This window comes from Passer montanus, unplaced genomic scaffold (assembly GCF_014805655.1).
Source record: "Passer montanus isolate IOZ18808 unplaced genomic scaffold, ASM1480565v1 scaffold27, whole genome shotgun sequence".
NCBI lineage: Eukaryota > Metazoa > Chordata > Aves > Passeriformes > Passeridae > Passer > Passer montanus.
The window spans coordinates 3,394,816-3,422,569 of NW_024367372.1; the positions used below are offsets into that span (position 1 = coordinate 3,394,816).

Below are 27,754 nucleotides of genomic sequence, written 5' to 3' on the forward strand. Positions count from 1 at the left end.
AAAGTGATTAAAAGGTCAGATTGCAATAAAAGCTGTGCTTTGTGTATCGTATCATAACTACATCTAGTGGATAAATATTAGAGGGAAGGGTAAATTAAAATAACATGCTACATAGATTTTACTGTATTAGTAATAATGTAACAATCACACCTTTTCAAATAATTTCCATTAAATATTTTGCATTATCATTCTCTTCAATAGTTTTCTGTTCCTCTTCTACTGATTTTTAATTAATACTGATAGAGGCTTTTGAGATAGTTCCACATGTAAGCAAAGAAAGAATACGTGTTTGAAACAAAAAGAAGGGAATTTCAGGATAAGGACTGGGGGCAGAATGATGGCTCAGTGCCAAGTCATTTGTCAGTTCCTCTCCTGAGATTTTATGCATTTTGTATTACTTCCTACCATCGAGAAAACCCATGTTCCCCTACTGAGAGGTTAGGAAAACTCATTTTCAAATGAATTAATTTCTGCTTGTTTGTGAACCAACCTTGGATTTCTTCTTTCTCATGCGGTGGATTCGTGATGCGAGCTGAACAGTTGTGAGAGTCTCTGCATAATTGGCTGGGGAGTCAGAAATGTGTGCAATCATAGTAGTCCTGCAGTTGATGTTTCCAAGTGATTCCCTCAACAACATTGTCAACTTGTTGTCCCTGTGCAAAAAAAAATGAAAACACTAGGATTATTTAAAGAAACCCACACCTTTTTTTTTCAGAATTTTACACCACAAGCTGTGCTTTCAGTCTCATGTACTCATGGTACATGTAGATAAGAAATATTGTTATTGACCCTTTACTGACCACACTTAAAATGTGTCTAAATGCACACATACAAAGCCACCAACATTTTATCTGCCTGTATATTTACAGTATGGTAAGTAATTTTGTTGCTTAGAAAATTGTAAACCAATGGACTGATAAATACTTTTCTCAGGTCTAGACCATACTACCCAAAAGAGGTCATGAGTGCTGTATTTTCAGCTGCACAGACTTAGTACCTCCGTGAGCTCTATGCAAACACTTTTAATAATAAGAAATAAAAGAAGTCAACAGAAATGGTAAGAAATCTCTAAAGAGATATAACAATGTTAGATACCAGAAATACAAGTGTCACTGCAGCTAATCTACTTTCCATTCTGCCACCTGTGGTCTGCTCTGACACAGAAAAAGAGAAGCAGAACTTATCTCTGAAGGCTTTCCTGGTGATGTAAAGCCTCCAGTGCGGACAGCAAAGCTGACAAGACAAGTGACATTTTGTCCTCCACTGGTCCTCAAGACATCTTTCTCCATGGCTCCTTGGAGTAGGAAGCTCCCTGCTCCCTGAGCAGGTCAAACCTGAGGGAACTCCTGTCATGTCTGGTCACTAAACCACAGTAGGTGACCAAATTGAGGATCTGCCCTTCCCTATTCTAACCCATCCATCCTCTACTCCATACACAAGCCTAGCAAAGTAGCCTGAGGAAAATATCTCTCTGCTTAATACAGAAAGAAAAAAACCCACCTGTTTGAGATGCATCACTAGATAAATATGTGAAATGACATGATTGATAATGCATTATAACTTTGTGCTGTTGTTAAGACAAGTAGCAATTAAATTTAAGGACTGAAGGCCAAGTTCTGGTAAGGGTGCTTACAATGTGGCTGTTGTCTTTAAGCCGGGCTCCCCACAGGTGGGTTTGACACAAAATTGTTGTCACAGACACTCTACAAAGTAACACACCTAAACATTCACTTCTCCTAAACTAATGTGCAACGAGGTGGTCTTTTTTTTTTTTAATTTAAAAGGTGTATCATCCAAGAAGACACACAGAAATAACAACCTTTGATGACCACACTTGATTAATACTCAATTATTTTCCAAAATTTCAGTACAATTTTTACATTTTCAAAAAGAAGAGAAAATCCTATGAAATTTGAATTAAATTATTCACTAATGTCCAGCTGGCTGAGATCAGCCAGAAATTCCAAATCCAGGAAACAAAGAGAAGAGAGAAGGAAAGAAAACATCTTAGCCATTTTCCCCTCACTTTTTTCAACAATCAAACCCTCCCCAACACTTCACCCAAATTCAGTATACCAATATACCAGTTTTAACCATCTAACTAAGAATTTCATGTTACCTGAACATTTAAAAACCTGTGTGCATATTAATATGGGCAATTAGATGAAAGATACGTGCATCTGTAGGAGTGACCTTAAAAGAAGACGGACCCCTCTCTGACTGCATTTCCTTTAACTTCATATTAGGTGAAGAGTAAATTGTTGATGCAATCCATTTCTCAGGTAACTCCAGCCACAAATTTAAGATAATGCAGACTTAGAATTCACTTACTTATATGGCACATGCTTAGCACCATTAATTAAGGCCAAAATTACGTTGCCCAGGGCAGAGAGAGACAGACACAGAGAGCCTCCTCCATCTCGGCTCTTGCTCAGCACTTTTTCACAGCTCCCCAGATCAATGAGATGCAAGCGACTACGTCCTCCAGACACTACAACAAAAAGGGGAAAAACAGTTGTACATCACGTTCTTGCATGGACTCAAGCCAAACCTGGTATTCAAAATGCATTCAAATGAGGAGAATAATGAATACAGCATGGGATAATGGCTAAATTAATGTTTAATTGTAAGGAAACCAGATATTAGTCACAGCTACGAAAGTTAAAGGTGACTCAACTGGCTTGAGAGTTCATTTTTTTCTTTTTAAGTTAATTGCAAATCATTTATAAAACTAATGCAAGACCACATAATTTAAAAATAAACAATAAGGTAAGAACATTCATACTTCCTCCTTTGCCACTCTTCTCCATGCGATACTGGTATATGTGAAGAGTAAAGAGCATGTGTGAATTCCTCCTATCTTCCTCCTCACATTCAGGCTTGCTGGTGCTTCTGGCAGCAATTGCAGCATCAAGGAAAAAGGCAGCTTTCTCTGCTGTTGGGGCCCTTAGCTCACTTTGGTTTTGAAGCTTGAATATAAACAAGAACATGACTAATTAGCACAGGGGCATTTTTTTATTATTTTTTTGCTGAACATGCTAAATCTCCAGGGCACTAAGAGAAACAAATATGTACACCATGGGAGATGGGCTTATAAATTAAAAGCAATAAATTTTTTTTACTGGCTTAAAAGTTGTCATAATTGTTGTCAGATAAAAGGAAATAAAAAGTAGAAGAAAGTCAGGCTCAGAAAAATCTATGCTGTGCTATTCATTATACCTGGGTTCCACATATTGGATCTTCTCTCAGATAAACCCCAGGAGACTGGCCATCCTGAAGGCTGCCAGTGGCTACTTCAGCTAACAAATCCTTAAGGTTTTCATCTTTGCCACTGATCTCTACAGCAGATACTCTAATAGAGAAACGAGTTCCAGTTTTTTCTTTACGTTCATTGATCAATTTGAAGAGCCAAGAAATTGCACAGGGGATGATACCAAGGCTTTGTGTGGAGTTATCTTTCCCAATCATGGTAAAAGATTTTCCTAGAATGAAAAGACAAACGTAAACACAATTAACCTTTCTTGTACAAGGCAGTGTGTCTTCATATTGCCACCTGATATCATCATGTGCATTACATGTAATGCCATGTGCTGCACAGATAAGGGAAAAAAGAACAGATAAAAAAACTCAAAGTATTTAATTAATAACCCATGACTATTTATTCAATTAGGTTTGCAAGTTTCATAAGCCAGACCCACAGTAAATTAATGTTAAAAACATCTCTGATCTTTTGATTTTCATCACAATGCACCTACATAAACTTGCTCTTGAATAAGCTAATCTGATGCTACATTTTACCTTTTCAAATTAAAACTTACAATCACAGTGTAGAAATAAACCGTGATAAGTTTGCAAAGCTAATTAAAAAGAAATTCTAATCTATTCATATACTCCAGGTTTATTGTTCCAGGAGCTGACAGCATGTAATTACCAGACTGACATAGTAATTAACTGTAACGAATTTGGGAGCTCACCAAGCTTGACATGACCAAAGCAAAATATGCAACCATCTGCACCATTCACAACAGACTGGATTACTTCTGCTACTGTTCCAGAGCATACCTCAGCCTGAAAGAAAAATTGGAGACAAGTAAGTGAAAGAGCATATACTGCTGTGGTTTTTACTATTCTTCTGTAATGAAATGAATGATTCAATATTTTTGAGGCACAATACTCTCCCCATTTTTATGGCATCAGTCCTATTATTTTAGTAACTATGCTATCTTAAAAAATAATAAAATATGCTACTACAGCCTAAAATAGTTTTCAATTCTATTAAACCTATTCTCTTGGAATATTGATTCTATGACTAATGTAGCAAACTGAATTCTATCCAACCAGGCTTCCTGCTGGTATAATAGCTTAGCCAAGGCTATTTAGTAATAGTAGCAACTCCACTGAAATTAAGCTACTCAGGAGTGCTCACAGGAATTAAAAAGACATCCATAGTGGAGAAAATGCATTAAGATCCCTGAATAAGATTTCATAGTATCACATTTTCCTCTTCCAGTGGAAACATCATCATCAATAAAGAAACCTTGCTAAAATACTTGATTGTGCTAAAACCAGTTTATCCACGTCAGGGAAGGTTTCAAACACACAATAAGATGATCTATTAAGTACAGCAACTGGGGGGCAGGGGAGGGGGCTGCTGTAAATATGTAACTACAGTGAAATGATAAGGCTCTGTTTGCAGGTGCATGGCAGCAAGCTTCCCTCCAGCAACAACACCTCCACAGAAGGAGTGGTAGTACTTCTGTGTCACTGTATCACCCAGTAGTCACCAATATCACCCAAAAACATCACAACAGGCCACCCAACAGCCCTGCCACAAGGAGCTGAAAAGCCATTCCAAACCAGGGGTCAACAGCCTGAAGGACTGGTGCCAAAACCAGCAGACACGCAGGCTGTGACCAGCCACCTTGCAGCAGGGCTGGCAGCACAGGTAAGCAAACCTCACTTCCAGTTCTGGACTCATGTTGGGATCCCTGCTGCATACTTCTGCACAAAGACCCTGCTTGAACTTATGCAGGGTCTAAAAACAGCTTTGGGTTGTGGCCACCTGTGCTTTGGGCACTGATGTGTGGGAGAAGCTATTCCCCATCTTTAGTGCTTGTCTAGAATTTAGACTCAATAGAGTTTTTCTTATCTACAGTCTGGGATCCAAAAAATTAAACAAAATCCTAGGAGAAGATCTGAAGAGCAGATTATGAACTAAACCTTGTCATATTCTCTTAACATTAATAGACTATTTTCACTTTGGATGCTTTGCACTATTTTTCAGCCTGATTTTTTTCCAGCAGCCCAGACTTGGTGTAGTTCTTCAAATGCTGTTGAATTAGCTCTTTTAAAGCTGTCCTAGGATTTTACTTTCTGAACCAAAGATTTTTCATAGAAGGAATTTTCAGATGCCCATGAGGGCAACCTCGCTGAATATACAGCAGACTCTAATCCTCTCAAAGAGCAGCCATCCTGTCTGTGTAGCAAATTTCAGGTTTGGGGCTACTACTGAATAAATGCTCCCTTTTGCAGGCCGAAAGAAAGACATGCACCACCATCAGCACAACCATCAACATAAAATAATCAGCCAAAATCACAGTACAAATAAACTGGAAAAGGTGCAGATAATGTAAAAGCTCCCTGTTCCAGTATAACAATCCCAAGGGGTTAGCTTTATCTTTCCTCCTAACAGCATTTAGTTTAACATTAAGCACATGTTTATTTCCCATTGAAAGCTGTGAGGAAGGACTTTATTTCAGTCCCATCAAATGAGTTAAAACCTAGCTGGATAGAAACTGGATTTCAAGCTGACTGTGTGCCTTTCTCTAACAAGAGAATACACAAGAAGTAAATTTTCTCAGCAAATCTATCTCCCCAGCTATTATTCCTTAATTTTACATCTCAACTAAAGAGAAGATGTAAGAATTTACCCACTTGTCTATTAATTACCATGTTCTTTTCAGGCATTAAGGTAACTCATTCAAATAAAATTCCCCAGGAACAGAAGGAACTCCTCAGGCAACCAAATGCAATGGCCAAGAGAAGACTCAAGAGGTTTACACGAGTGACTCCAGTACCTGTGAAGCATCCTGGGGGAAAACTGCATCAAAGGCAAACATCTTTGGGACAGCAACAACACCTCTTCTGTGACCTGCATTGGAAGGCCCAGTTGCTGCTGGATCATAAAATGTGATTTGTTTTTTTCGTGGGTCTACCTTTAGGAAGGACATGGATTCAGACGTTTCATGTGTCCCTTGAGAGGAACAAATCCTTACCATCACTTTCACCTGCAAGGATTCAGAAGAAAGCAACAACTTGAGTTCCCAGCTAAACATATGCAAAGCATTCCTCCCAAACCCACTCCCCTTCCCATGATGTGTTTGTTTGTCATGTTTAGGTGTGTCAGAACAACCGTGGGACAAAAACAGAGCCAGATTTTCCAGCCTGGGGTCTTCACTGAAATAATTCGATTTCAAAGGTGCACTTTGTCTCTTCAGTTGACGCTGTTCCAGTTTTACCAATTCAATTTATAAATGTCTGATCTGCAAGTATGATCCACTGCAGGTGTAACACGATGACAAAGAAAAGAAAATTCTATTCTCCTGCCTTTCAAGTACCCAATGTGACCGAAGGGACACTTTGAAAATCAGTCTGAATAACACAAGGCTCAGACAGCTACTGCATTTGAAATAAGTCTAGAAACTTTCAATTTCTCATTCATATTATTCTAATAAAAAGGTGTCTCCCTTACAACTGTCCCAGGCAGTTGCCTTTATGCTGTCATTGCTAGGCTCTCCAGTGCTTAGTTGCAGATTTAATGGGGGGGAAAAAAGAAAGGAAAAGAAATCAAACCACATACCACTAAAAGGTCAAAAAGCTTGAAAAGAAACCTCTCACAAAAGTACACTTCTATTGCAGCACTAAAAATTATGATATCCTACACAGAGGTTTTTAAGACAGTATCTTTAGAAAGCTCCAACATGTTGGCTGTGATTTCCAAAGCACCTTATGGGAGCCAAGTGACTGGGTCTCAGGAAAATTCAGCAACAGCTGCACACCTGCTTCTTTTAAGCTTCCTGGATATCATACTCTTACTTTAAAAACCTGTGAAATACTGCCTCACACCCACTTACAACCATCTAGCCTTATGAAATGCTCCCATGTCAGCAAGTTTTATACACCTTGCACTGAAGTAAATTACTATTACAGGTGCAACCTCAACTCTGAACTGCCCCGCAGATCAGACTTCAGAGAAAAGCAATGTTCAGTGAGAATTACTTTTTCCATGGTGTATGAAACGTTCCAGTAACAAGCTGAACCACAGTACAATCTCCTTATTCAACTACCAGACAGCTCTCACAGCACCAGAGTTAACCAGGTGGCTGAAGAGCCTCCATGGCTGCAATGTACCACAGCTGGAACAATTTACATATGCACTGTCCACAGCACCCATCAGCACCTTCATCTTCTGCAACACGGCTACTGAGCCAGGGAACACCATTCCTGTTAAAGCACATGGGTTAGTGGTGGGCCTGGAAGTGCCGGGCTAACAGCTAGACTTGGTCTGGAAGATCCTTTCCAACCTAGACAATTCTATGGTTCTATGAGTCAGGCTCAGCTGGATATTACATGGGTTCAAAAGCACTTGTCTCTCATGAAGAATGATTCTCCATTTCAGTAAGGTTTTTACTAAATGTAACCTCAAATATGCCAGAATAACTCGACTCCTACTTCGTTTCAAGAACATTATGCCATTAAAATGGTGTGCACTTACTCCATGAACACATTCTTTGTATCAAAAAATGGGCTTTACAGTCAGCACTTCCCCTTCACTTCTGTGTCCACAGAGATACTGGCAAAGGAAGAACCAAAGCTGAAAATCTACTTCAACAAAGCACAGCATGTGAAATGCAGGCAACAAGCAGAGACCAGAGCAGGCTGAGCCACCCTCAGGGACTGAGGGACGCTCGTACCAGACAAGATGAAAAGCTGACAGCAGACACATCTGCACCCAGTGTGTGCAGTGAAATGCAGTGGCCAAGCCAGGGTGATCCACAGCAGATGTGGGAGCAGCAGGAAGCACCATGCTGAACTGTCCCTGCCTTTACCAGCTGGGGAGGCAGGAAATTCAAATATTTAAGTTCTCAACTGTCCCATTCTTCCATCTCCTTCTCTCTATGGGGGCTAAGCTGCACACAGGCATCCCTACACAATTCCTCAAGCACTCTCAAAGGAAATATTTTCCACAAAGCAGCTCTAAGAGCTTTTCCCCAACATTTCTTCCAAACAAAGAGGTTAAGAAACAACCAACCCTTCCCATAAACACTGCAGGAGGCTCCATCAAACATAGCAGCAAATTCTTCTACCTATTGACTAAGCTGTCCCCTGATTCAACACTTTTTCTTTCACCTTTCACAGTAATACAAATATGAAAATACAGTCCCAGAAAACAAGCAAACCTTAGAATAAATGAAACAGCTGCCTCAAAAGCAAAGTGCATCAGAGGTGACACACTCAAGGCTGTTTCCCCATAAAAGCTGCATGAAGCCAGCTTTGTGTATTAGCCTGCTAGCTCAACCTTGACATGCTACCAAGGTGCTCATAAAAAATAACCTCCCTCAGGGCAAAAAAAAAAAGAAACAAAACATAAATATATAAATATATGTAAGTATAAATGCCCACTTCAGGGTCACTTGATTAAAATGAATTTTAAAATATATGCTGTTTTTGAAGCACTTATCTAAACAGTCCTTTCTGTTCTCTCTTCCATCTATTATTAGATTATAGCAGCCAGAGCTTGGATAAGAGGAAAATTGGCTTGCTCCTGACCTAAACAGCAAGTTACCTCCATCAGAGCATTGCTCCCCCTAAACACAATGATGGCTTCAGCCACAGAAAATCCTTGTGTGACAAATTAGCTTTTTAAGACCACCTCTCTGAATCAGAAAGATACTAAAATAGCTTCCCATAATGGATCCAATCCCAAACTTAACAGGTCTCAAGGGTCATCTCCATGTTTACAATAGAAGTGAGCTTTCAAGACAAATGTGAGGGGAGAGAGAAAAGCAGCCTGAGGGACCTCCCCTTTTAGTGTTTTGTGTTTAAAAGCTGGTTTTCAGAATAGAAAAACAGATTTCATATTCAGTTTTCCTGCCCACTAAATATATCTGTAAGTGATATCTATCAGCAATTGCAGAGTTATAATGTGCCACACTCATTCATGATGCTGAGCCAGGCTGATTTCACTCAGAAATAAAGCAGAAATGCTCATGGAAGTACCATCAAGCACAAAGATTACTCAAACATATCCCTTCACAAGAGCAAAAACTGAGAGCAAGCAGATCCCAGGTCCATGCACATGCTTCTGTGTGTAGAAAGGAAAGGTTTGATGTAATACTGTTTATTCTTCTCACACTTCCTGCATGCCTGTGGTTGAGGACCAATCTTAAGTGACAGGTTTACACTCTCAGCTCCGAAGCTCATCCCAGTATTCTTCTGGAGTTAATACTGCAGGAAAACAGTACAGTGTGAGTACTACAGAGCCAGCTTGGCTCTTGCCTGAAGGAGCAGTTTAACTGCAGCTTCTCCTGGGTCTCTTTATCTGCTTCTCATACAAAGGCATGCTCACCTGTAGAGACAGCAATATGTGGTCCATCCAGAAACAAGGGCTTGCAGGGAGGGGAGGATTCAGGATAACACAGGGACTATAAACTTGAAAGTAGCTTTGGCCCATAACTAGGGAGCAAATCAGCAGTGACTGCACTCTAATGCTTTTATTTGCTTAAGAAAATGAATTAACGGAATTGAGTGCAATTAATTTCCGGCCCACTCAAGATCCCACCTTTTGTGGCAATTATTTGGCAGTATGTTCAGGTTTCTGGGGTCATCTCCAACTGCAGTGGTACCAGTGACTGCTTACATTTGTACAAAGCAAAGAAACACAAGAAAAGGGATTTAGAGGAGAATGACTCAAGCAATGGAAGAACAAGACAGGTCTAAAGGAAAAAGAACAGGTAAGGGGGGTGGGAATCAAAGAGAGCTAAAAGGATTGGGGGTGAGGGGAGAGAGAGACAACATAAAGAAGGAAAATATACAAATTTGGTGATTTCAGAAAAGTCATCTCAGGCACAGGGCACCCCGCAACTTTTATATTCCTTAAGGAGAGCTAACCCAGACATCCATCCTGTGATGGGAATGACCCTTTTTGCTAAAAGTTGGTATTATTACTACCTTTTTCCCCTGCTTTTGTTGTTTCTTCTTCAATGCACAGAACGACACAAAGTAAAAAATAATTACAAGTGAAAGTTTATAAATATGAAGTATATAAGACTTTGTACATAGACATTCATGCAGGCACTGAATACTGGATAGTATGTTAATAATAATGAGGATGTTGATGGAAAAATAGGCTCGGTTTGTATTTGAGTTCAATTTCTGTAAATAAAAATAAAAGAAACATAAATATCACAATATTTGCACATTATTAACATTTTTCTCAGTGCCTGAAGACAGCCTAAGTCATGGAAACAACTGAAGTATCTCATTAATTAACTGGCTCTAATCTGGTGGGGTTTGTACACTGGGGGTTCACATTCCATTACTGAACTTTTCCAAATTCCTGTATATGCAGAAACCAGGAGGTCAGCAGAATTGCTTAAGGAAATCTTATTAAAATCAAAAGTACTTGGGAAAAAAAGATGGTAACTATATCTTGAATATGTCATTACAAGATAAAGAATTCAAAAAAATAAATAAACTAGGATCTAATTTGGAAAAGCTCTAGAAATGGGTGGCATAAGGTCAGAGGCTCCTCACCCAGCACAACAATTGGTGTCATTTTAACCTTTACTGGCAAGGGTGAGAGACAGGTTCCAAGCAATCAAAGAACTATTTTTTTTTTAAGTTTATCTGTCAGCCTACAGTGGAAGTCATGGCAAAGAAAGGTGACAAAAGAAAACAGCTACTAGAATTCATTTGCTCCAGCTATGCAAGGGCAAACCTAAGGGATGGATGCTGAAGCATAAGAACAAAAATCACCAGTTTTATGCAAACATATGGGATTTTAAGGAGACAAATCAGCAAAAGGGTGGATAAAAAAAAAGTGGGGGGGGGGGCAGGAAGAAAGAAAAGTCTTCTGTGTGGAAGACAAGGCTATGTGGAGGACTCTGGGGCAAAGCCCCATAAAGTTTTAGATTATGAGATCACTAGAGAATCACAGATCCACTCAAATGTCAGTAACCCGTTGGAGTCTGGAGACAAAACTCCAGACCTTGAGATATTTAACCTTTATGAAAGTCAAATCTAGATGGATATTTAACAGTTTTCACCTGAATACCACAATATCTCAGAAACTGAGGGATGTACATCCTGGCTGGCACCAGCCCTTCCTCCCCTTGCAGCACTCCTCCTCCTTTGACACTGACTACTCCATTTCACACCAGAAGGTCACAAGGAGGGACCTTCTGCCCCACTGTCATGTGGAGTCACTGTTCCCATGCTGTGACCTTCTCCAGCACTGCCACGTGACCCATTGGTGTGGGCTCATAACTTCCAGATCTCCCCAACACACTGAACCAGCCTGGGTGGAGGAGAACAGGACAGGGGAGTCACACCAACCAAAATAATGGGCTGGCTTCAGGACTCGTCAAAGTGCAGAGCATCAAGAGTATGTCAGTGCTGGAAAGCAGGTCTGGAAAAAGGAAGAGACAGACCAAAAACCTGTGAAACCCAAAATTTGAAGCAACTGAAAGTCGAAGGTGAGATGGATGCTCAAAGGCAAGATAGCAATTTTATCTAGTAAGGCCCATATATTTTGGATCTGAACTGAATGGAGCTATCGCAAAGCCACACATCAAAGAATACAAAACTCCAAAACCAGTGAGGCATGTGTTGTACCAGAAGAAATCATGTCCAAGCCTGAATTTGCAGAGAAAAGAGCCACCGATCAACAGAGAGAATGACACAATCCCACATAATTCTAGACAGAAACAGACAGGAGATTGACAATCAGGTTCTCATAGATTATTACCCCATAGGCAAAAGAGATGGAAAGATTTTAAACTCTTAAGACCAGAGAAAGGGGAAGGACCATCTCACAGTTAAAGAACCAGATTATTTGAATTCTGCTCCTAAGACTATCATGGACCTCTACAACATGTTTTAGGCAACAAATAAAAAAAAATTGTATATATATCTTAGAAAATTGGTCATTCATCTTTCGGTGGAGGGTGTCCAACACCCTACACAGTTTAATTAGGGACAGACATGTAGACAGAGAAGACTCCACTAATTCACTAGGTAATGAGTAGATTCCATGGCTTTTTGAATGTTGAGGAAATTAGGGTCCTGACCCAGCCAAGTATGTTAGCACAGGCATAACTGCAACATATGGTACCTCCTTCGAAATCAAAGGATGTGCAGTGTTTATGTTTTTGTAGTGATGCTTTGTTAGCATCTGATGCTTATATAGTTGTCAAGTTTCATATTAGACATAATGAGAAGGAAAAAAATGAAAAGGAATGGATTAAAAAGCATGTAAAATTTTAAAATACATGTGCTCAAGCCGTTTTTACTAAAATGAACTCTGTATTTTTGGAAGGTGCTGGCACTATACTGGAATCCATTTTAAAAATGCTGGTCATATTCTGCATTACAGTGGTATCATAATCCCTAAATGAACAAGCAATTTGGTCTTTAGCAATAAATGTCATTATAACAAATTTGAATGGACACTAAATATTCCCTAGAAACACGTATCCTTGACAGGCATTGTGCAGCCAGGAAGTTAATTTTGTCCAATGTTCACAAAATGGCGTATAACAGCAGGTTAATTAAATAACTACGTTAAGACACCCACCATTCTGAATTAAGATTTCTCACCAAGAAATTACAAGGAATTCAGATTCCATTGAATAAAGACCATTTTCCAATGAAATCACTTATTTTTCAACTACAGTGTAAATCAAATTACAAAAGTCCTAGTTCAGAGCCAATATTTTTCATGGATTTAATTGTAACTGACAGATATATAACCCTTGCTAAATTGTTTTACCGTGGGTGGTTCTTACAAGCCTTTCATATACTGCCACTACCAATGGATGACAAATTTATATGCGAAATTGCCACACTAGCATAGAGCATCTAGCTCCCCTGGGAGAACCTAAAACAATTTTTTTTAAAAAAAAATCACTTCTATGTAGTACTATGCTAAAAAAGAATTGATTCTGTACTCTCAGAAAACATGAAAGAAAACTATTTCATTTTTTCAAGGTGAAAACAAAGTACAAGAACTTATGTATTTTTATCTCACTTTTTCACATTTTTGTTTAAGCAGTTCAAGGTGTTTTGGCAGGGATGCAAGTAGCTTGGATGATACAGTGGTACCTACATTGATAGGAGAGTGCTTACTGTGAAACATGACTTATATCAGAAATAACGCTTCAGTCATTAGGGAACGAGGAGCAGTAAAGATGACAAAATTAAGTACCCATTTGTTATCCGTCATCAAACCACCATAAGAATCAGTGAATGGGACACACAGCACACTTAAGACAGCCCTGCATGATCAGTAAATCATATCAGCAGTACCTTAGCTATGGCTTAGTAAAACATAAATGGAAATAAATGTCTTAAACTCATAAATGGAGAGCAGTATGCATATACCTGTCCAAGAAACATGTCTGACAATTCAGGCTCTCTTTAAATGCTCCACTTCAATTGTCTCACATAGGAGCATTCTGTCATTCTAACATTAAAAAAATTGACAGAATCCTTGGAAGAGACAAGCACTTAAAGTTGCTGTTGTAAGTGATGCAGTATTATAAAGAATGAGCTGAATAGAACCCCAGAAAATAACATTTTGCATGAAAAAGGCTTCACACCATGCTAAAGAAAAATAGCCCATTAGAATGCTATACAGCAGCCACTGTAAAAAGGATGTCTTTCTTAATACCACAATATGATAAATTATCTTAAGTAGCACATTAATGTCAGAAATTGAGTATAATCTAACTTCTTTCCAGTGACAATATTAAATGGCTTTCAGACGTCTTTCCTACTATTCTGACATTAAATTTAATAACACCCAGAGAGACCACAAAAATGATTCAGTTACAAGAATCATAGTGCACTGGATCATTGCCTTTTAAGTAGGATTCAACTAAATGGTTTGGACTCTGATGCTTTTGGCACATTCAAGAGAAAGGCATGAATTTTGCTATGTAACATTTATCAGCTGGTGTGCAAAATTCCTTTCAGTATCCAGTTTGAATTGATCCCTTTTGAAGGGATCTTCCTTTGTGCAGGAGTTTGATTTCTGTTGATTATATGAAACACAGGTCCAAGGCAGGCCTGCTGTTCTAAATTGTTGCGCCTTTTTCAACTTTTCCCTGCTTGGAATTCCCGTGTGTTAACAACCCCACAAGCACCTGTGAGAGTGTATAACATTTTGCAATCTTACTAAAGAAAATTAAGCAAAAGGCTTAATTAAAGATTTGTATCACAGGACAAGTCCACACACTGCTGCTGAAATTATTATAAGCAGAAAAAATTGGTATTTCTGAAATGTAAAAGAAATTAATAAGACATTTATTTTCCACCTTCCAGAAGACTACTTGAAACAGTGAGAAATTATAAATATAAATTGCAAAAGATATTTAAGGGCTCTCTGTTGCAGTAAGTCTCTAATAACAAATCTATTCAACCATAAAAGCTCTATAGCAATTTTACCACAGAAGAACTGGATGATAAGCATGGAGATGATGATGTGAAATTAAGAATAAATTTAGATCTTGGGCTCAAATAATCAATAACTGAGTGCAAGTGCAAGAACTGGCCATCACAATATCTCCACATTCCTGCCTTGCCCAGCAGTGCTCAAAATGCACAGTAACTGCACTTGCTGCAGCCATGTAGCTTATGAAAAGCAAGAACTCAAGCCTCTTCCTTTCCCCAAATGTGTGCTCAAATGTTCAAGACAAGGTCCCACAACCATTGGCAGGACCTGTTCAGTTATTGACACCCCAGAAGAACACAAGATAGTCCAGATGCTACTTTCAATCAGTTCCTTAGATTCAACTGTCCCATCACCCAGTTCAGAACAACTTTTCTGTTGGCCCCAAAAACTATATCACATTTTCCATGTTGCTTCTGTATCTCTTTACAATGTATTGAACCAACCTTCAGTATCAGTGGATGGAAAGAATGTTAAGAATTACTACTGCAGAGACAATACAGAAAGCCAGTCATATTTGCCATTGTAAATGCTTCAACATGTACTTTACTCTAAGCTTCCAGTGTATTTGCAAGAAATGGGACTGCACAGAATGTGTCAGTACAAACAATAATTAGTCACTGTAGTATTCAGGCACTACTCATGTAGAATAAATAGTATTTTGGCACAGTTGGCATATCATTCATCTCCTCATTTCTTCATAAAGGGAGGCACATTCCTCTCACTGAAGCATCCTGGACACTGCAAGGGTTTCCAGTCTGTTCCTCTATTTTTCATTCTTGCACAACAACTTCTCCTCAGAGATGAGGGAGCAAAAGGCTGCCCCACCAGCTGTTTAACCCACTGCAACCACACAGTGACAGTGAGGGACACTGATGACAGGGGAATGATCACCCAAACCACAACAGAGTACCAACCACAGCCACAGATGCTGTGGTAGGAAAAAGTGACTACAGAATTCATCACTGATTCTGTTCCATATATGGGTATCTTATATTCATTATTGGACAGGCTGCACAAAGAAGGTGAGGAAAATGATAACCAGGAGGAATGTAAAGTAAAAAGCTGTTAGAAGAGAGACTGATGTTAACAGAGGACCACAGCACAACTTCCAGTGTTTACTGATTGTTCTCTCCACTGCTGCGATACTTAAAGCAGTGAGGAAGAAAAGTAATTACTTTATTCCTGTCACCCTCATCATGAGACACCAGCTGAGTAAAACTTGATCAGCAGAAGCCAATGAGTAGGAATTAATGGATTGTTAATGCATAGTGAGCTAAATGCCACCAAAAGCTGTCTGGCATTGTTCAGAAAAGGTGAAACTATGAATTTTTAGTACTAAAGAACACCTATAGAGGAGTGACACTTCTTCTTGGATCAAAAGTTCTAAGAATTCAGACACATCTGTGCTGACTCATAATTTTTAGAAAAAGCTGTATTGCTGGAGGGTTTTTTTTAAGGCAAACACTGATATTTATAAAGTTGCAAAAGAGGAATGTGTTAAGAGAATAATGGAGTGTTAATGCACAGTGAGCTAAATGCCACCAAAAGCTGTTTGGCATTGTTCAGAAAAGGTGAAACTATGAATTTTTAGTACTAAAGAACACCTATAGAGGAGTGACACTTCTTCTGGGATCAAAAGTTCTAAGAATTTAGACACATCTGAGCTGACTGATAATTTTTAGAAAAAAGCTGTATTGCTGGAGGGTTTTTTAAAGGCAAACACTGATATTTATAAAGTTGCAAAAGAGGAATGTGTTAAGAGACATTTAGTAGGTACTGCACATCTTACATTGTGTTTCAGAGATGGAAACTTTGGGTTTTGAGGAGCTTTAAAACTGGTAACTAGCCTATCCCATCACCATTTGGATGCTCTAAATCTCAACTCAAGAACTAAAGGGCTGATTCAATTAACAGAGAGCTCTCATCCTCTCCAGCAAAGCACAGGATTCTTCCAAATTGTGGTCAAAAAGTACTTGGTGAGAAGGACACAGCTGGAAGCCTCACAGATTCACAGAATATGCTGAGTTGGAAGGGACTCACAAGGATCATTGAGTCCCCTCACAGATTCACAGAATATGAAGGGACTGAGTTGGAAGGGACTCACAAGGATCATTGAGTGCAGCTCCTGGCCCGGCATAGGACCATGCCCAAGAATCACAACAAACAGAACCTTCAATGCTCTATGATCCTTGTAGGTTCCTTCCAACTCAGGATATTCTGCAATTCTATGTTTTTCATGTTTTCAGCCAAGAGCTAAATAACAGACATTTTGAGGGTCAACAGACAGACATATCCTGTGCTGGAGGAGCAGCTCCCACAGCTGAGCTGATCAGGCTCCTGCCACATCCTTGGAATTCTGGTGGAGCTTTTCTCTTGGAAAGTTCTCCATTCTACTCACTAATGAAAACAGCAGGGAGATCACATCACCCAAGGCATATTATCTCCTGCCCTCTGGAATCACGCACTTAATCACAGACCCAGTTAATCTGTTTGAAGACACCAGATAAACCAGAGCTTTCCATGAGGAACAAGTCATGCTGGGAAGTTCCAGCTGCCCTCAAAGCACAGGGAAAAGGCTGCAGTCTCCTGGCTACACACAGCTGCAGGCACACAAGGGCAGAGACAGTTTTATTGGGCTGTAGGCACAAGGATATACAGTCATACTTTAAAGGTCTCCCAAGGCAAAGTGCCTCAGAAATGCCAGTGCTCCCTGTTATTCCTGAGGCCACAGCCATGTACTGAGTCAAACAGTAAAAAAAGAAAACAGGCACAAAAAAAGGGTTTTGTTAAAACTCACACATAGAAAGGATCTTCCTTAGCAAACCTTACTCTACCTGGGCATGTCTAAATTACTGTGCCAGGTTTACTGCATTCCATCATTACATCCTCTTTTCTAAGACACTGGAAAAGCAGGAACAAAAAACCAATCCATTTCCTCTGTGACTTTTCACCTTCTTAAAACAGCCCAAATTTCCCCTTTATTTTCCATTAAACACAAACTCAGTTAGGAAATACGGAGTATTCTCTGTGAGCAAGTGTCAGCTCCAGGTATTCAGGCTGACAAATTCTTTATGTTAATGCAGATTTGTATAGTTACTCCAGGTGCATATTTTAGCTCTCCTGTGCACATTACATACTTCAATTCTATCTTCAAACACTAATCTCTTGTACCCTATGTAAATAAGTATTCAGACTCTGTTGTGTGGGAGATTAAACAGCTATAAATATGACTAAAGCTCCAAGTAATTGGGTTGTATTTTAATTAATTTTAGATAAACTTAGCCCAAATTTTTCATTTCAAAGGTGCTGTATTTCCTGCAGTTGGTGAGACTGCTACTCCATTTCCATACGCTTACAATGACAAGTGAAGCAGAGGGAAACAAAGCCCATCAGCACATCTCCTTAACCTCAGCAGAGAGACAGCACCAGTGCCTGAGTCCTGCTGGCAACACAGAGACTAATTGTTCCACAGCTGAAGCCTGTGTGGGCACAGGGTTTGGACCACTGGGTTTGGATGCCAAAGGAAATTTTCTCTTACTCTGCCAAGTCCACAGGAGGTAACAGCACTCAGGCACATTCAAGTGGATGTGGCTCTTTCTCTATCCCAAGACCCTTTTCCTGAGTCAATCCAGCTCTGTTCTAGGCCAGAAGCTTCCAGCCCAGTTAAAAATTGTCCAGAAAAATATTTTAAAATATTGAAATCCAAAGTTACCTTTCCAATGCCAGGGTTGTCCTTGATTTTGGACACAGCTCTCAGAAGGCATGGTGGTGCTGGGGGAGGACAGAGCTGCAGGATGCCACTGAAGTTAGTAGCATAAATAGAGAAGTCGTGTGTGTGTGGCAGGGGTGGATGGCATTTCTTTCTCTTCGAAGACAGGTTAAGCTTCTGTGCTGCTCTGTATAAAAGTAATAGCAAGAAAGGACAATGTTACTTAGGTGGTAAAAGGAAACTGAACCAGACAAACAGATGCTCATTGTCATCACTGCCTGCTTAACAAATCAAGACATTGCATTCTAATCTGATTTCATAAGAACAAGCCATCAGGATACTAATAAAGGAAATATGGGTAGAAAAACTACTGGCAAAATATTCAGTTAATTTCTCCACCAACAAAATTTCAATTATAATCTAACTTGTCTTTCTTTCCCCCAACAGCCTGACATCTGAATCCTAAAAAACTAACATCTCACAGATGTAATAAAAAACTAAAAAATCCCCTTGTCACTGGCAGAACCAGATGGACTTTGCTGGTGATAACATTATGAAAGTGGTTCTTTGTACTCTACAAGTTACTCAAGGCAGAGGACAGCACTCCAAGTCAGCCGAGCTCAAGATCCTCTCCTGTTGGCTGCACAGAAAATCCTTGGATAATAGGAAATTTCCTTCAAGACCAATTGGTTTTGCCTCCCCAATTCCATTCTTTTGCATTAAAATGGAAAGCTATTAAAAAGACACGCTTTAATCTGCTGAATGATAATGATCCTGCTTTTGAAATGTAGAATTTCAAAACATAAAAGATGAAGAAGGAGCAAAAATTAGAACATACAATTAAAATTGTAACATTCTTCCTTGTGCGTAAAAATAGGAACATAATCTGTTTTTTCTGCTATTCCCCATGAACAGCACCAAACAATATAGGCAAGAAACCAAAACAGAAACTCTTCCCTACAGGACAAAATAAAATTAATCCTGCAGAGTGATTATTTTAAGCAGAATAAAATATATGTTGGCAAGCACATGCTGGGCAACTGGGCATGGCAATGAGGGTGAAATCTCAGCTCTCTTGAAGTCAACGAGAGCTTTACCACCTGAAAAAGACACTTGTGCTCTGACCCTGACACCGTCAGTAGACAGTCCATCCACAGATAAATATCACAAAAGCATCCAAATTGTTACCTTCTGGCACTCCTTTGAATGACTGTTAGGGCAGCAAAGGCACAAGGTGCCCCACTGCCAGCATCTGGGGACATGCTGAGACCACACTGCTGATGCCAGCAGGTCTTTTGGGGACAAACTGCCATTCTGCTCCATGCTTGCAATGTAAGGGCTTGTCACTTTGAACAAATTAGTATCTTTGTAAAATGACTTTGTTTTCATCATGTCTTTCAGCCCAAGATCTCCAAGTACTTTTCAGTGAGATCAAACTGGCACTAGCATCTGTGAAGTATTATAAGCAACAGACCCATGGACAAACCAAGGCAGCGTTTTGCTGTCATAACAAATTAAGAGTAAATCTAGAACCCCAACCTTGCCATGCATCTTGTCAGCATTGTCAGGCAGCCTCGGGCTTAATCAGCTTAGTAAACTGATCAGAGAGGGAAACTGCTCCTTTGCTTATATTCATTCTGAGTTAGAAATAAAAATTAGCACCAAAAGCAGAAGGGCTGCACGGTTTCTCCCAGCTGCACTATTGACTTCAAATGAGCAGCAGTACAAAGAACTGGCTGTGTCTGAGGAGCAAAACTGGACACTTGAGTTAAAATTAGCTAGTTAGTACAACAGCAGGACTCTCAATACAGATCTCCAAAATTCCCAGTCCTTTTCTCTATATTCCAAAACTTGTGTGTGTTAAACTCCTGAACCTTTTTATTTCAACTTCCAGAGATGCAGACCCCCTACATGCTTCCTTCTCCCTCTATAAACACTGCAGTATTTAGAAGAATACAAAGATTCATGTGATGAAAAAATGAGGCTCTAATTCCAAACTCAGAGGGAGCCCAAAGGCACTGTCTTTTGAGGAGCAAGTTGGACTTCTGCCTTTGAGGAAAGAAGAAGCTTTTGACTCCTACTGCATCCTGAAACCAGCAGGAACTACAACCCACAGTGAAGCAAAATACCACAAGCATGGGTTTATACAGAACCTCAAGAGTCTGGTGGCAATGAGAACTGATTTAACTGCCTGAATCTCAAACCCCCTTGCTAATACTTCATTCAGTAGGAAAACATATGCTGAAATAGGACACCAGGAACACAGTTGCACAGCTTCACTGTGGTTGCAGCTGCACATTAAAACCATAATGCCTGCTAAATTATATGCAGCTTTACTGTGCAGAAAAGAGTCTCTACCTGTTGGTACTGTCATTGTGGAACTCAAGACAGTCATTAGCATCTATCTCCAAGTACCAATTAACAATCCTGCTTATTATTTAATTGTCTTGTTGATTAATATGAAAGATAATGTTTATTTTCTTGTTTACATGCTATGATCCCTTGTTGAAATTATAAAAACTCCTCAAGAGAATGTCTTCAAAGTGCAATCAAGATATACATTAAATCCTGATGAAATAATTACTCCTGTAACAGATCTGGCTGAAGGAGCTCCTTTGGGAAACATACATGAAAGAGAATGAGATACAAAGAACAAATTTACTCAGGAATTGTGTGTTCAAGCAGCTAAGCACTACACTCAATGAGTAACTGCACCCAAAAAGGCCAAGCTAAGCAAGGCATATAAAAAATGAACAGAAAATGCCACTTTTTAGAAGTACAGCATTTCTCAAAACACCTCGGTAGCACATTTGTGGGACATTTTGATAAGCAGATCCAAGATACTGAATCTGTTACTAATTGCCTTAACTTCTGCACCAAGACAGAACCCTTTCAAACCAGTTTCACTATGATGGTGTGTGTAACCTTCCTGTACCTCCACTGTTCAAAGGACAGTGGCATATGCTACCAAAAGCAATTAACTGCTGTAGTGCTGATAAATCCTCTTCCTGTGAGTCTGGAGGGCGATGATTTTACTAAGAAATTTGGCAAAGGGACTGTTGATGTCCATGTGAGATAACAGGAAACTGAAAGGAGAGGAACTGGAGTAGCTGTTGTAGAAAATAATCAGTGCTTTGATGGGCAACCAGCCAACTGCACTAATAATGATGTGTGTGGTTCACAGTTAAAAAGCATCTCTTGTCAGGTAAAAGTGCACAAAGCTTAATTACAACCTCTCTGTGCTTGAATGCAAGAATTGCTTTGTCTGACATTAAAACAAGGTTATTTCTGGAGTTGGAACACCACGGACAACTTGCAAAAGCAGTATCAAACAGCTTGCTGGGTTTGATTTTGTTTGTTGTTTTGGGTTTCTTTTCTAAAAGGGAAAGGCTAAGGATCTAATTGAAAGCATAGGGCAATTTAGGCAAAACAACACATCACTATCAAACTGTAGACTATGAGTATGAATTCAAGTAATAGTCATCCTCAGCTCCTATAAAAAGCACAGTCAGTTCTTTAACAGAAAGCCAGTTGGGCAGCCTCTTTCACATGCTCTGCTTGGGCTCCTGGACAGGTCCAGGCAAAGAGCACAACACAAACACTCATCAATCCCTATGGACTTCTTGCAGAACAAACAATACACTTGGTGGCATGCCAGCCACCTACTCATTAGGCCAAAATATAGGCCAAGCTGGTCTGGACATGGGCCCAAATAAACCAAGCAAAACCTAACTTCACAAACCTCTTTACTTCAGTAAAATCCATGAGAGGATGCATTTCCATGGAGCCAGTCCTGAGACACTCCAGAGTGCCAGACCTTCTGCAGTCCCTATCCAACAACACATTCCTGAATTTACACTTAAGTTTTCAGTTGTGTCTTTTCTCCAGAATTCCTTTTCTCAGGGGGAATTTGTTCCATGGAGATGTTGTCAAAGCTCTCCTGAACTGGGCCCTTTTTGCCTAGCACCAGAAAGAACTCGAGCTCACACCAGACCACTGTCTGAAGGGAGCCTAATTTGGTGCCATTTCCATTGCCTGACCTACTTCTTTTTCTCAAATTTAATCTTGCACAGGAGGCCCTCACACACACTTTCAGCACCACAATGGGCTGCCTGACCTTGTTCAGTATCAACTTCTGTTTCCTCAGGGAAAATTATGACCTTTAGGGAATTCTACACAAAATGTAAGCATTACAGTCATTTGGCATGTGCCAAACATTTGTCATAGCTCTGTTAGAGTTTTACACTTTCCACCTATCTTCTCCTTCCCCATTCAGCCTTCACAACCACTCTTCTACAAAACACTCTCACAAGGGAAACTAAGCCCTACACTCTCACGCTTCTCTTCCAATTAAAGCATGAGAGACATCCAGGGATATTGCTTTTACCTCCAGCTGTGAGATCTACTGTCTGCATTTTGCTTAACTCTTTCCCTCTTTAATAGAAGATGTCTTTAAAGACACTCTGGAGAGTTCTTTCCTCATAGCAAGGCGTCACGGTAGAAAATAAAACTAATATATGGCACATGCAGGGGCACTCAAATACCAAATGACAAGGGACAGTCTCTAACCTGCTCTTTCCCCCACACGATTTACAGATTACTAGGTTTTCTGCTATGCATGGATGAGACCAGCGAGGAAAACCACAGCCAGATCAATTACATAATGCTCAACACCTAGGGAACAAGACTGTGCAACAACAGCAGCTACAAAGCCTGCTAGATGAAATGCCATTTTTAATTTTAAATTCTGCCTATGTTGTTAGCATGACATTTCAGATATTCTGATGTACAGCAAGCTGCTGCTAGCTTACACTCCCTGCACACATTCTGCACATTATAGCTGTGAAAGTAAACAGCACAGTTTAAATCCCTAAAGCACTCCTTCTGAGCATAATTTCTCCACAAAAAAAAAAATAAAATTAGATTTGAAACTTTCATAACTATGCAAAGTGATAAAAATTTTTCTTAAAACTTTGTGAATTTTCTTTACCTTCAGAAGGAAAAGAGCTATGAAATATACTTTGGGACATGTACTACAAATGAGTCAACTGAGATAAAGTCAGAGGACTTAATGGACACAGTACATTTATGGACAAAAGTACATTTTCTGCCACAAGTCAGAAACAGATCTGCAACTCCTGCTTCCCATTATTAAGCTCCACTGACAAGAATAATAAAAGAAAACTTCTGTACATTCATTTCAACGTGACTCATTAAATATTAACAGTTTTAGTGTTCTTGGCCAGTCTTATCTTTCAGAGATCACTATCATTATTCACATTGTGAAAATGCTGAAGGGCTTCACTGAAAGGGTCAAGGCCAAACAAGTGTACAGTCCAAGCCTTAAATATCCTGAACTCTGGACTTTACACAAGAGTGTGCTTACTCAAGACTTTTGGTTTGACCTTGACAGACATCATGGAAGTGATTTTTATCCTGATTCTGAGCTGTCTCCTAAGTTTGGAAAATTATGGATACAGGCTTACACTGAGAACCAGTTGACTTTAGCAAAGCTTTCCAAAACTTTCCCAGTTCTCAGCTCAACAAGGGATAAACCCCCTCACATAACCAATATCCCAATCTTTTCCTGCTGCCAGCTAGTTCCAAAGGAAGCAGTGGGAAAGTCACAGCCTGTCATCCTATCTGCAGTTCCAGTTATTGTTTCCTTAATCACTCATCAAAACAGGCAACAAATAGACGGATGTCCTACAATACATCCTCCAGCACCCTCTCCCAAGCCTTCCACAACTCACAGGACATTGGTTGGCATTATTATTTTTATTATTGCTATTGCTGTTTGCTTTGCAGTTCAAAAATTATAAAGGTAGCACAATTTAAAAAAAATAAGAAAGTCATTGCTACCCAAAACCACAAGCAAAATTAAAAACCAACAAGGTATCTGTTTTCACTAACAGCATTCACCTTGGAAAACATAATGTGATCTAAAAAATATAATTTTAAAGAGAAAACCAGGAATGTATAAATACATAATGAAGGTTTGGAAAGGACAGGCACCATCTGTATTTCTAGAGTAAATTTTGTCCAAGAAGCCACTTATAAAACATATGATAAACTTTGAGGGTAGGGTCTTTTCCTCTCCCAAGCTTACTAGGTTCCTGTGATGGATGTACAACTTCTGGAGGACACAACACTTTCCCCACTTCATATCATTACACAAGTTCTACACCAAACCTTTGTTTGCTTAGCTGTCCCAGCAATGTTGCTGAGAAGCACTGCCAGGAAGAACAAACAATTAATGTTCCTTATTTCTGTGTTTTGACTTCCTCAATAAATAATTAGTTCATCTGGATCACAATGCACAGCCTCAAACAATGGCATTTTTATAATGGGTGAGGGTAATAAAGTTTCAATAGAAACCCATTATCCTGAAACATTCCAAAATGTCAAACCATATTTAATATTTTGAGGATGTTACCTCACTAACAGTGTGAGAGCAAGTATCTCTAATTCGAGACAAAGTTCATGCCTTGCCTCGTGCACATAGCATAATCTTGCAATTCAGACTTGAATTTCAGCCTCTCATTTTGACCTTGTAATTTTCTCTTACTATCTCTTATTAAAATCAGCAAGGCAGAAATAAAAATCAGCAGTGTTGACATATTAGGAACATCAATGTCTCACAGTTTTTTACTAGACAGTTTTTAACTACTCTTACTCTTCGAAAATTCACATCTCGTGTCTCCCATTCCTTATTTTTCCCCTGACTTCACCAGGCATGCAGAGGGGCTTATTTCCATCTCCTGCAGCAGCTGTTACCTGGATGAGAACCACTAGCACACTGAAGTCAGTCTTCTCTTTTCAAATTAAGAAGTCCCAATCCTTCCAACAGGTCAGATTTCCTTGATTTCTGACATCCTTGTTGCTTGTCTCCAACTCTATTCACAACTTCATGAAGTATGGAATAAAGGCTTTGTGCATTAGTATAATCAAGGCTCACCTGAATTCAGGCACAGTACAGACCAGGAAAGCCACTTTTGGATAAACTCAAAACCATCTCCAGAAGATGAGAAGCTAAAACAAACCTGCAAGGTACTGCTGACACCAGAAGTGCTCCCTCATGCTGTGGAGACCCAAGAGGTGGTCCCTCCACTCAGCTGTTTATTAACTTATCAGAAGCAACCAATCTAGCCCATCTTCAAGCCTTCAAGCAATTTGCATACAGGTATCCAAGAAGAAATTTTCACCCTGTTTCTCTGTAATTTTTCCCCCAGCTTAAGAAACACCAAAGGGCAAATTGTCACGAGCACTGACAATTGCACTCCAGCCATTTTTCCTGCTCTCCCAAACCAGCAGCTTCTGAGGTTGCTGCTACAAAATTGTCATTTCCATGTTCTCTTCAGATTGTAGATTTAAGACACTTTTCTGGCCAAAGAGCATTGCTTTAGCAGCCAGAATCAGTGTTCAGGAACTGACTTTTATATATATATATACATATATATATCTAAATATATCAGAATAACAGCTAGTCACAGCAGCCTGCCACATACCATTTCCAGCTCTGCTCACTAAGGATGTTAAACAAAGCAAGAGCAGAAGAACATATTGCTGCACTTCCACACTCGCTGTTTACAACTCTACCATATGACAAACTGCTGAAAACCTGTGTAGGTTAATCTTTAAGTAAGCAAGACTGTCAACACTTAATACAGAAATACGTCAGTTCCCGGGCTGCACACTGCATGGATAGCTGTGCACTGAAAATACAGCTACCTGAATGTCAGCAATATTTCCCCACTCTGTTTCATGAGCCAACTGAGCTAAAGCAGCCAGAGCCACATCAATCTAAGCCCACTCCTTAGGCAAAAAAAAGTTGGACTTATTTGCCAGCAAGACACAGATGCATGAAATAGTCAGGTTGAGCAAAATAGAATTCTAGTCTCATTTGTATTCTGTCAAGAAAAAGTAAGAAAGACATTTTTAAAACTACAAAGTAATGCACCTGAAACAACGGTGCTAACTAGCCCTTCACTATTGAAATAAGACTTAAATTGATTACTTAATTTTGCATTGCAGTATCAGCTCCTGGTGTACAAAAATCACTCTGCTCATTCAGGCTGCTCCAGGGAAGAGGTAAATGTATTTGCGAGTGGAAAAGATGAGAGACAAAATACATGACATGGCTAATGAAGGCTCATCTCAAACACCAAATTCAGACAAATATCTGACAGGAAAGAGAAGGACCAAAAGTGGGGAAAATCTCCATGTTCCTGGTTGCATATATACAGTCTGAATACAAGTTACCATCTGTGAATACAAAGGGGAAAATTCTGTATCTCCATGTTCCTGGTTGCATATATACAGTCTGAATACAAGTTACCATCTGTGAATACAATGCCTTCTTTACAATAAAAGCTCTGAGGTGGGTTACATTTTCCTGTTAGCTTCCTTTGACCCAACATACCATCCCCACAGATATACCGTTCTCATCAATTCCAGATCCCTCAGTTCCATATTTTATTGCACATCTAAAAAATCCACAGAGGATCCATTCCCACTTCAGCTGGGTTTTATTTCAGATGCTTAGTCAAAGGCTTGACACCTATACTGCCAAGCAAATAACTTCTCAGGGGGGCATTTACTTATTCCTACTGTTAGTGAGTTAAATGGTCACTGACAGCACTAAATGATGCAGTAGAAATCATCCAAGTACAGAAGTGGTATGCCTGCACAATGAGTATTTTTAAACAGAGGAGGGACACATGGGCTTCTAAGCCCAGGGTTACTATGATTTATTTAAGTGACATCAGTTCTGAAGTGATACTTCTCAGAGGTATAACAGGCTGATACTGCAGGATCGCCCTTTAAAATAGCACTTAGCAGGAAAATTTGAGATGCGTGTTTTTCCATCACTGCAGATGGAAGGATCTGACTATTTCTGACCCAAAGATGGTAACTTCAAATTTCAGTAAAAATGAGCAACTCCTGAAGACCTGCTTGAGACACATTATCAAACAATATTCTGAAGCTTGCCCTGAAGTCCAGAAAGCTTCACTAGTAACATTTAGATTAGATTTATTATATGCTGATTAACATCCATTGAGTCCTCTCCTCCAGAGGGCAAGTGCTTCTTAATAAGTGAGCTGCAACACTGAGGACACAAAAAGCCAAACAAAGCAGAAAGCAAACGCAACAGCAGCACTAACTAATGATGAGCGAGATACTGGCTAAGCTTTCTGAAATGTCCTGCCAAAAGAAACAGCTTCCATACTCCAGCAGGAAGGATGAAAGAAAGTTTTAGAAAGCCAAAATTCAATATTTCATAGAGAATTAAAAAGTAGCATCAGAGTAAT

The 27,754-nt window shown here is 39.5% G+C and overlaps 1 protein-coding gene across 1 annotated transcript in view; it reads right to left on the bottom strand.

Moving 5' to 3' along the window:
• KIF26A (kinesin family member 26A) overlaps positions 1-27,754 on the bottom strand; it is a 96,153-nt gene that overhangs the window by 10,027 nt on the left and 58,372 nt on the right. The window contains exons 4-10 of the mRNA XM_039712879.1: positions 18,447-18,630; positions 6,078-6,287; positions 3,975-4,068; positions 3,220-3,482; positions 2,786-2,969; positions 2,332-2,491; positions 491-653 (exon numbers count right to left, since the gene is read on the bottom strand). Of these exons, the coding sequence (XP_039568813.1) occupies positions 491-653; positions 2,332-2,491; positions 2,786-2,969; positions 3,220-3,482; positions 3,975-4,068; positions 6,078-6,287; positions 18,447-18,630 (1,258 nt within the window). The remainder of the gene's footprint in view (positions 1-490; positions 654-2,331; positions 2,492-2,785; positions 2,970-3,219; positions 3,483-3,974; positions 4,069-6,077; positions 6,288-18,446; positions 18,631-27,754) is intronic.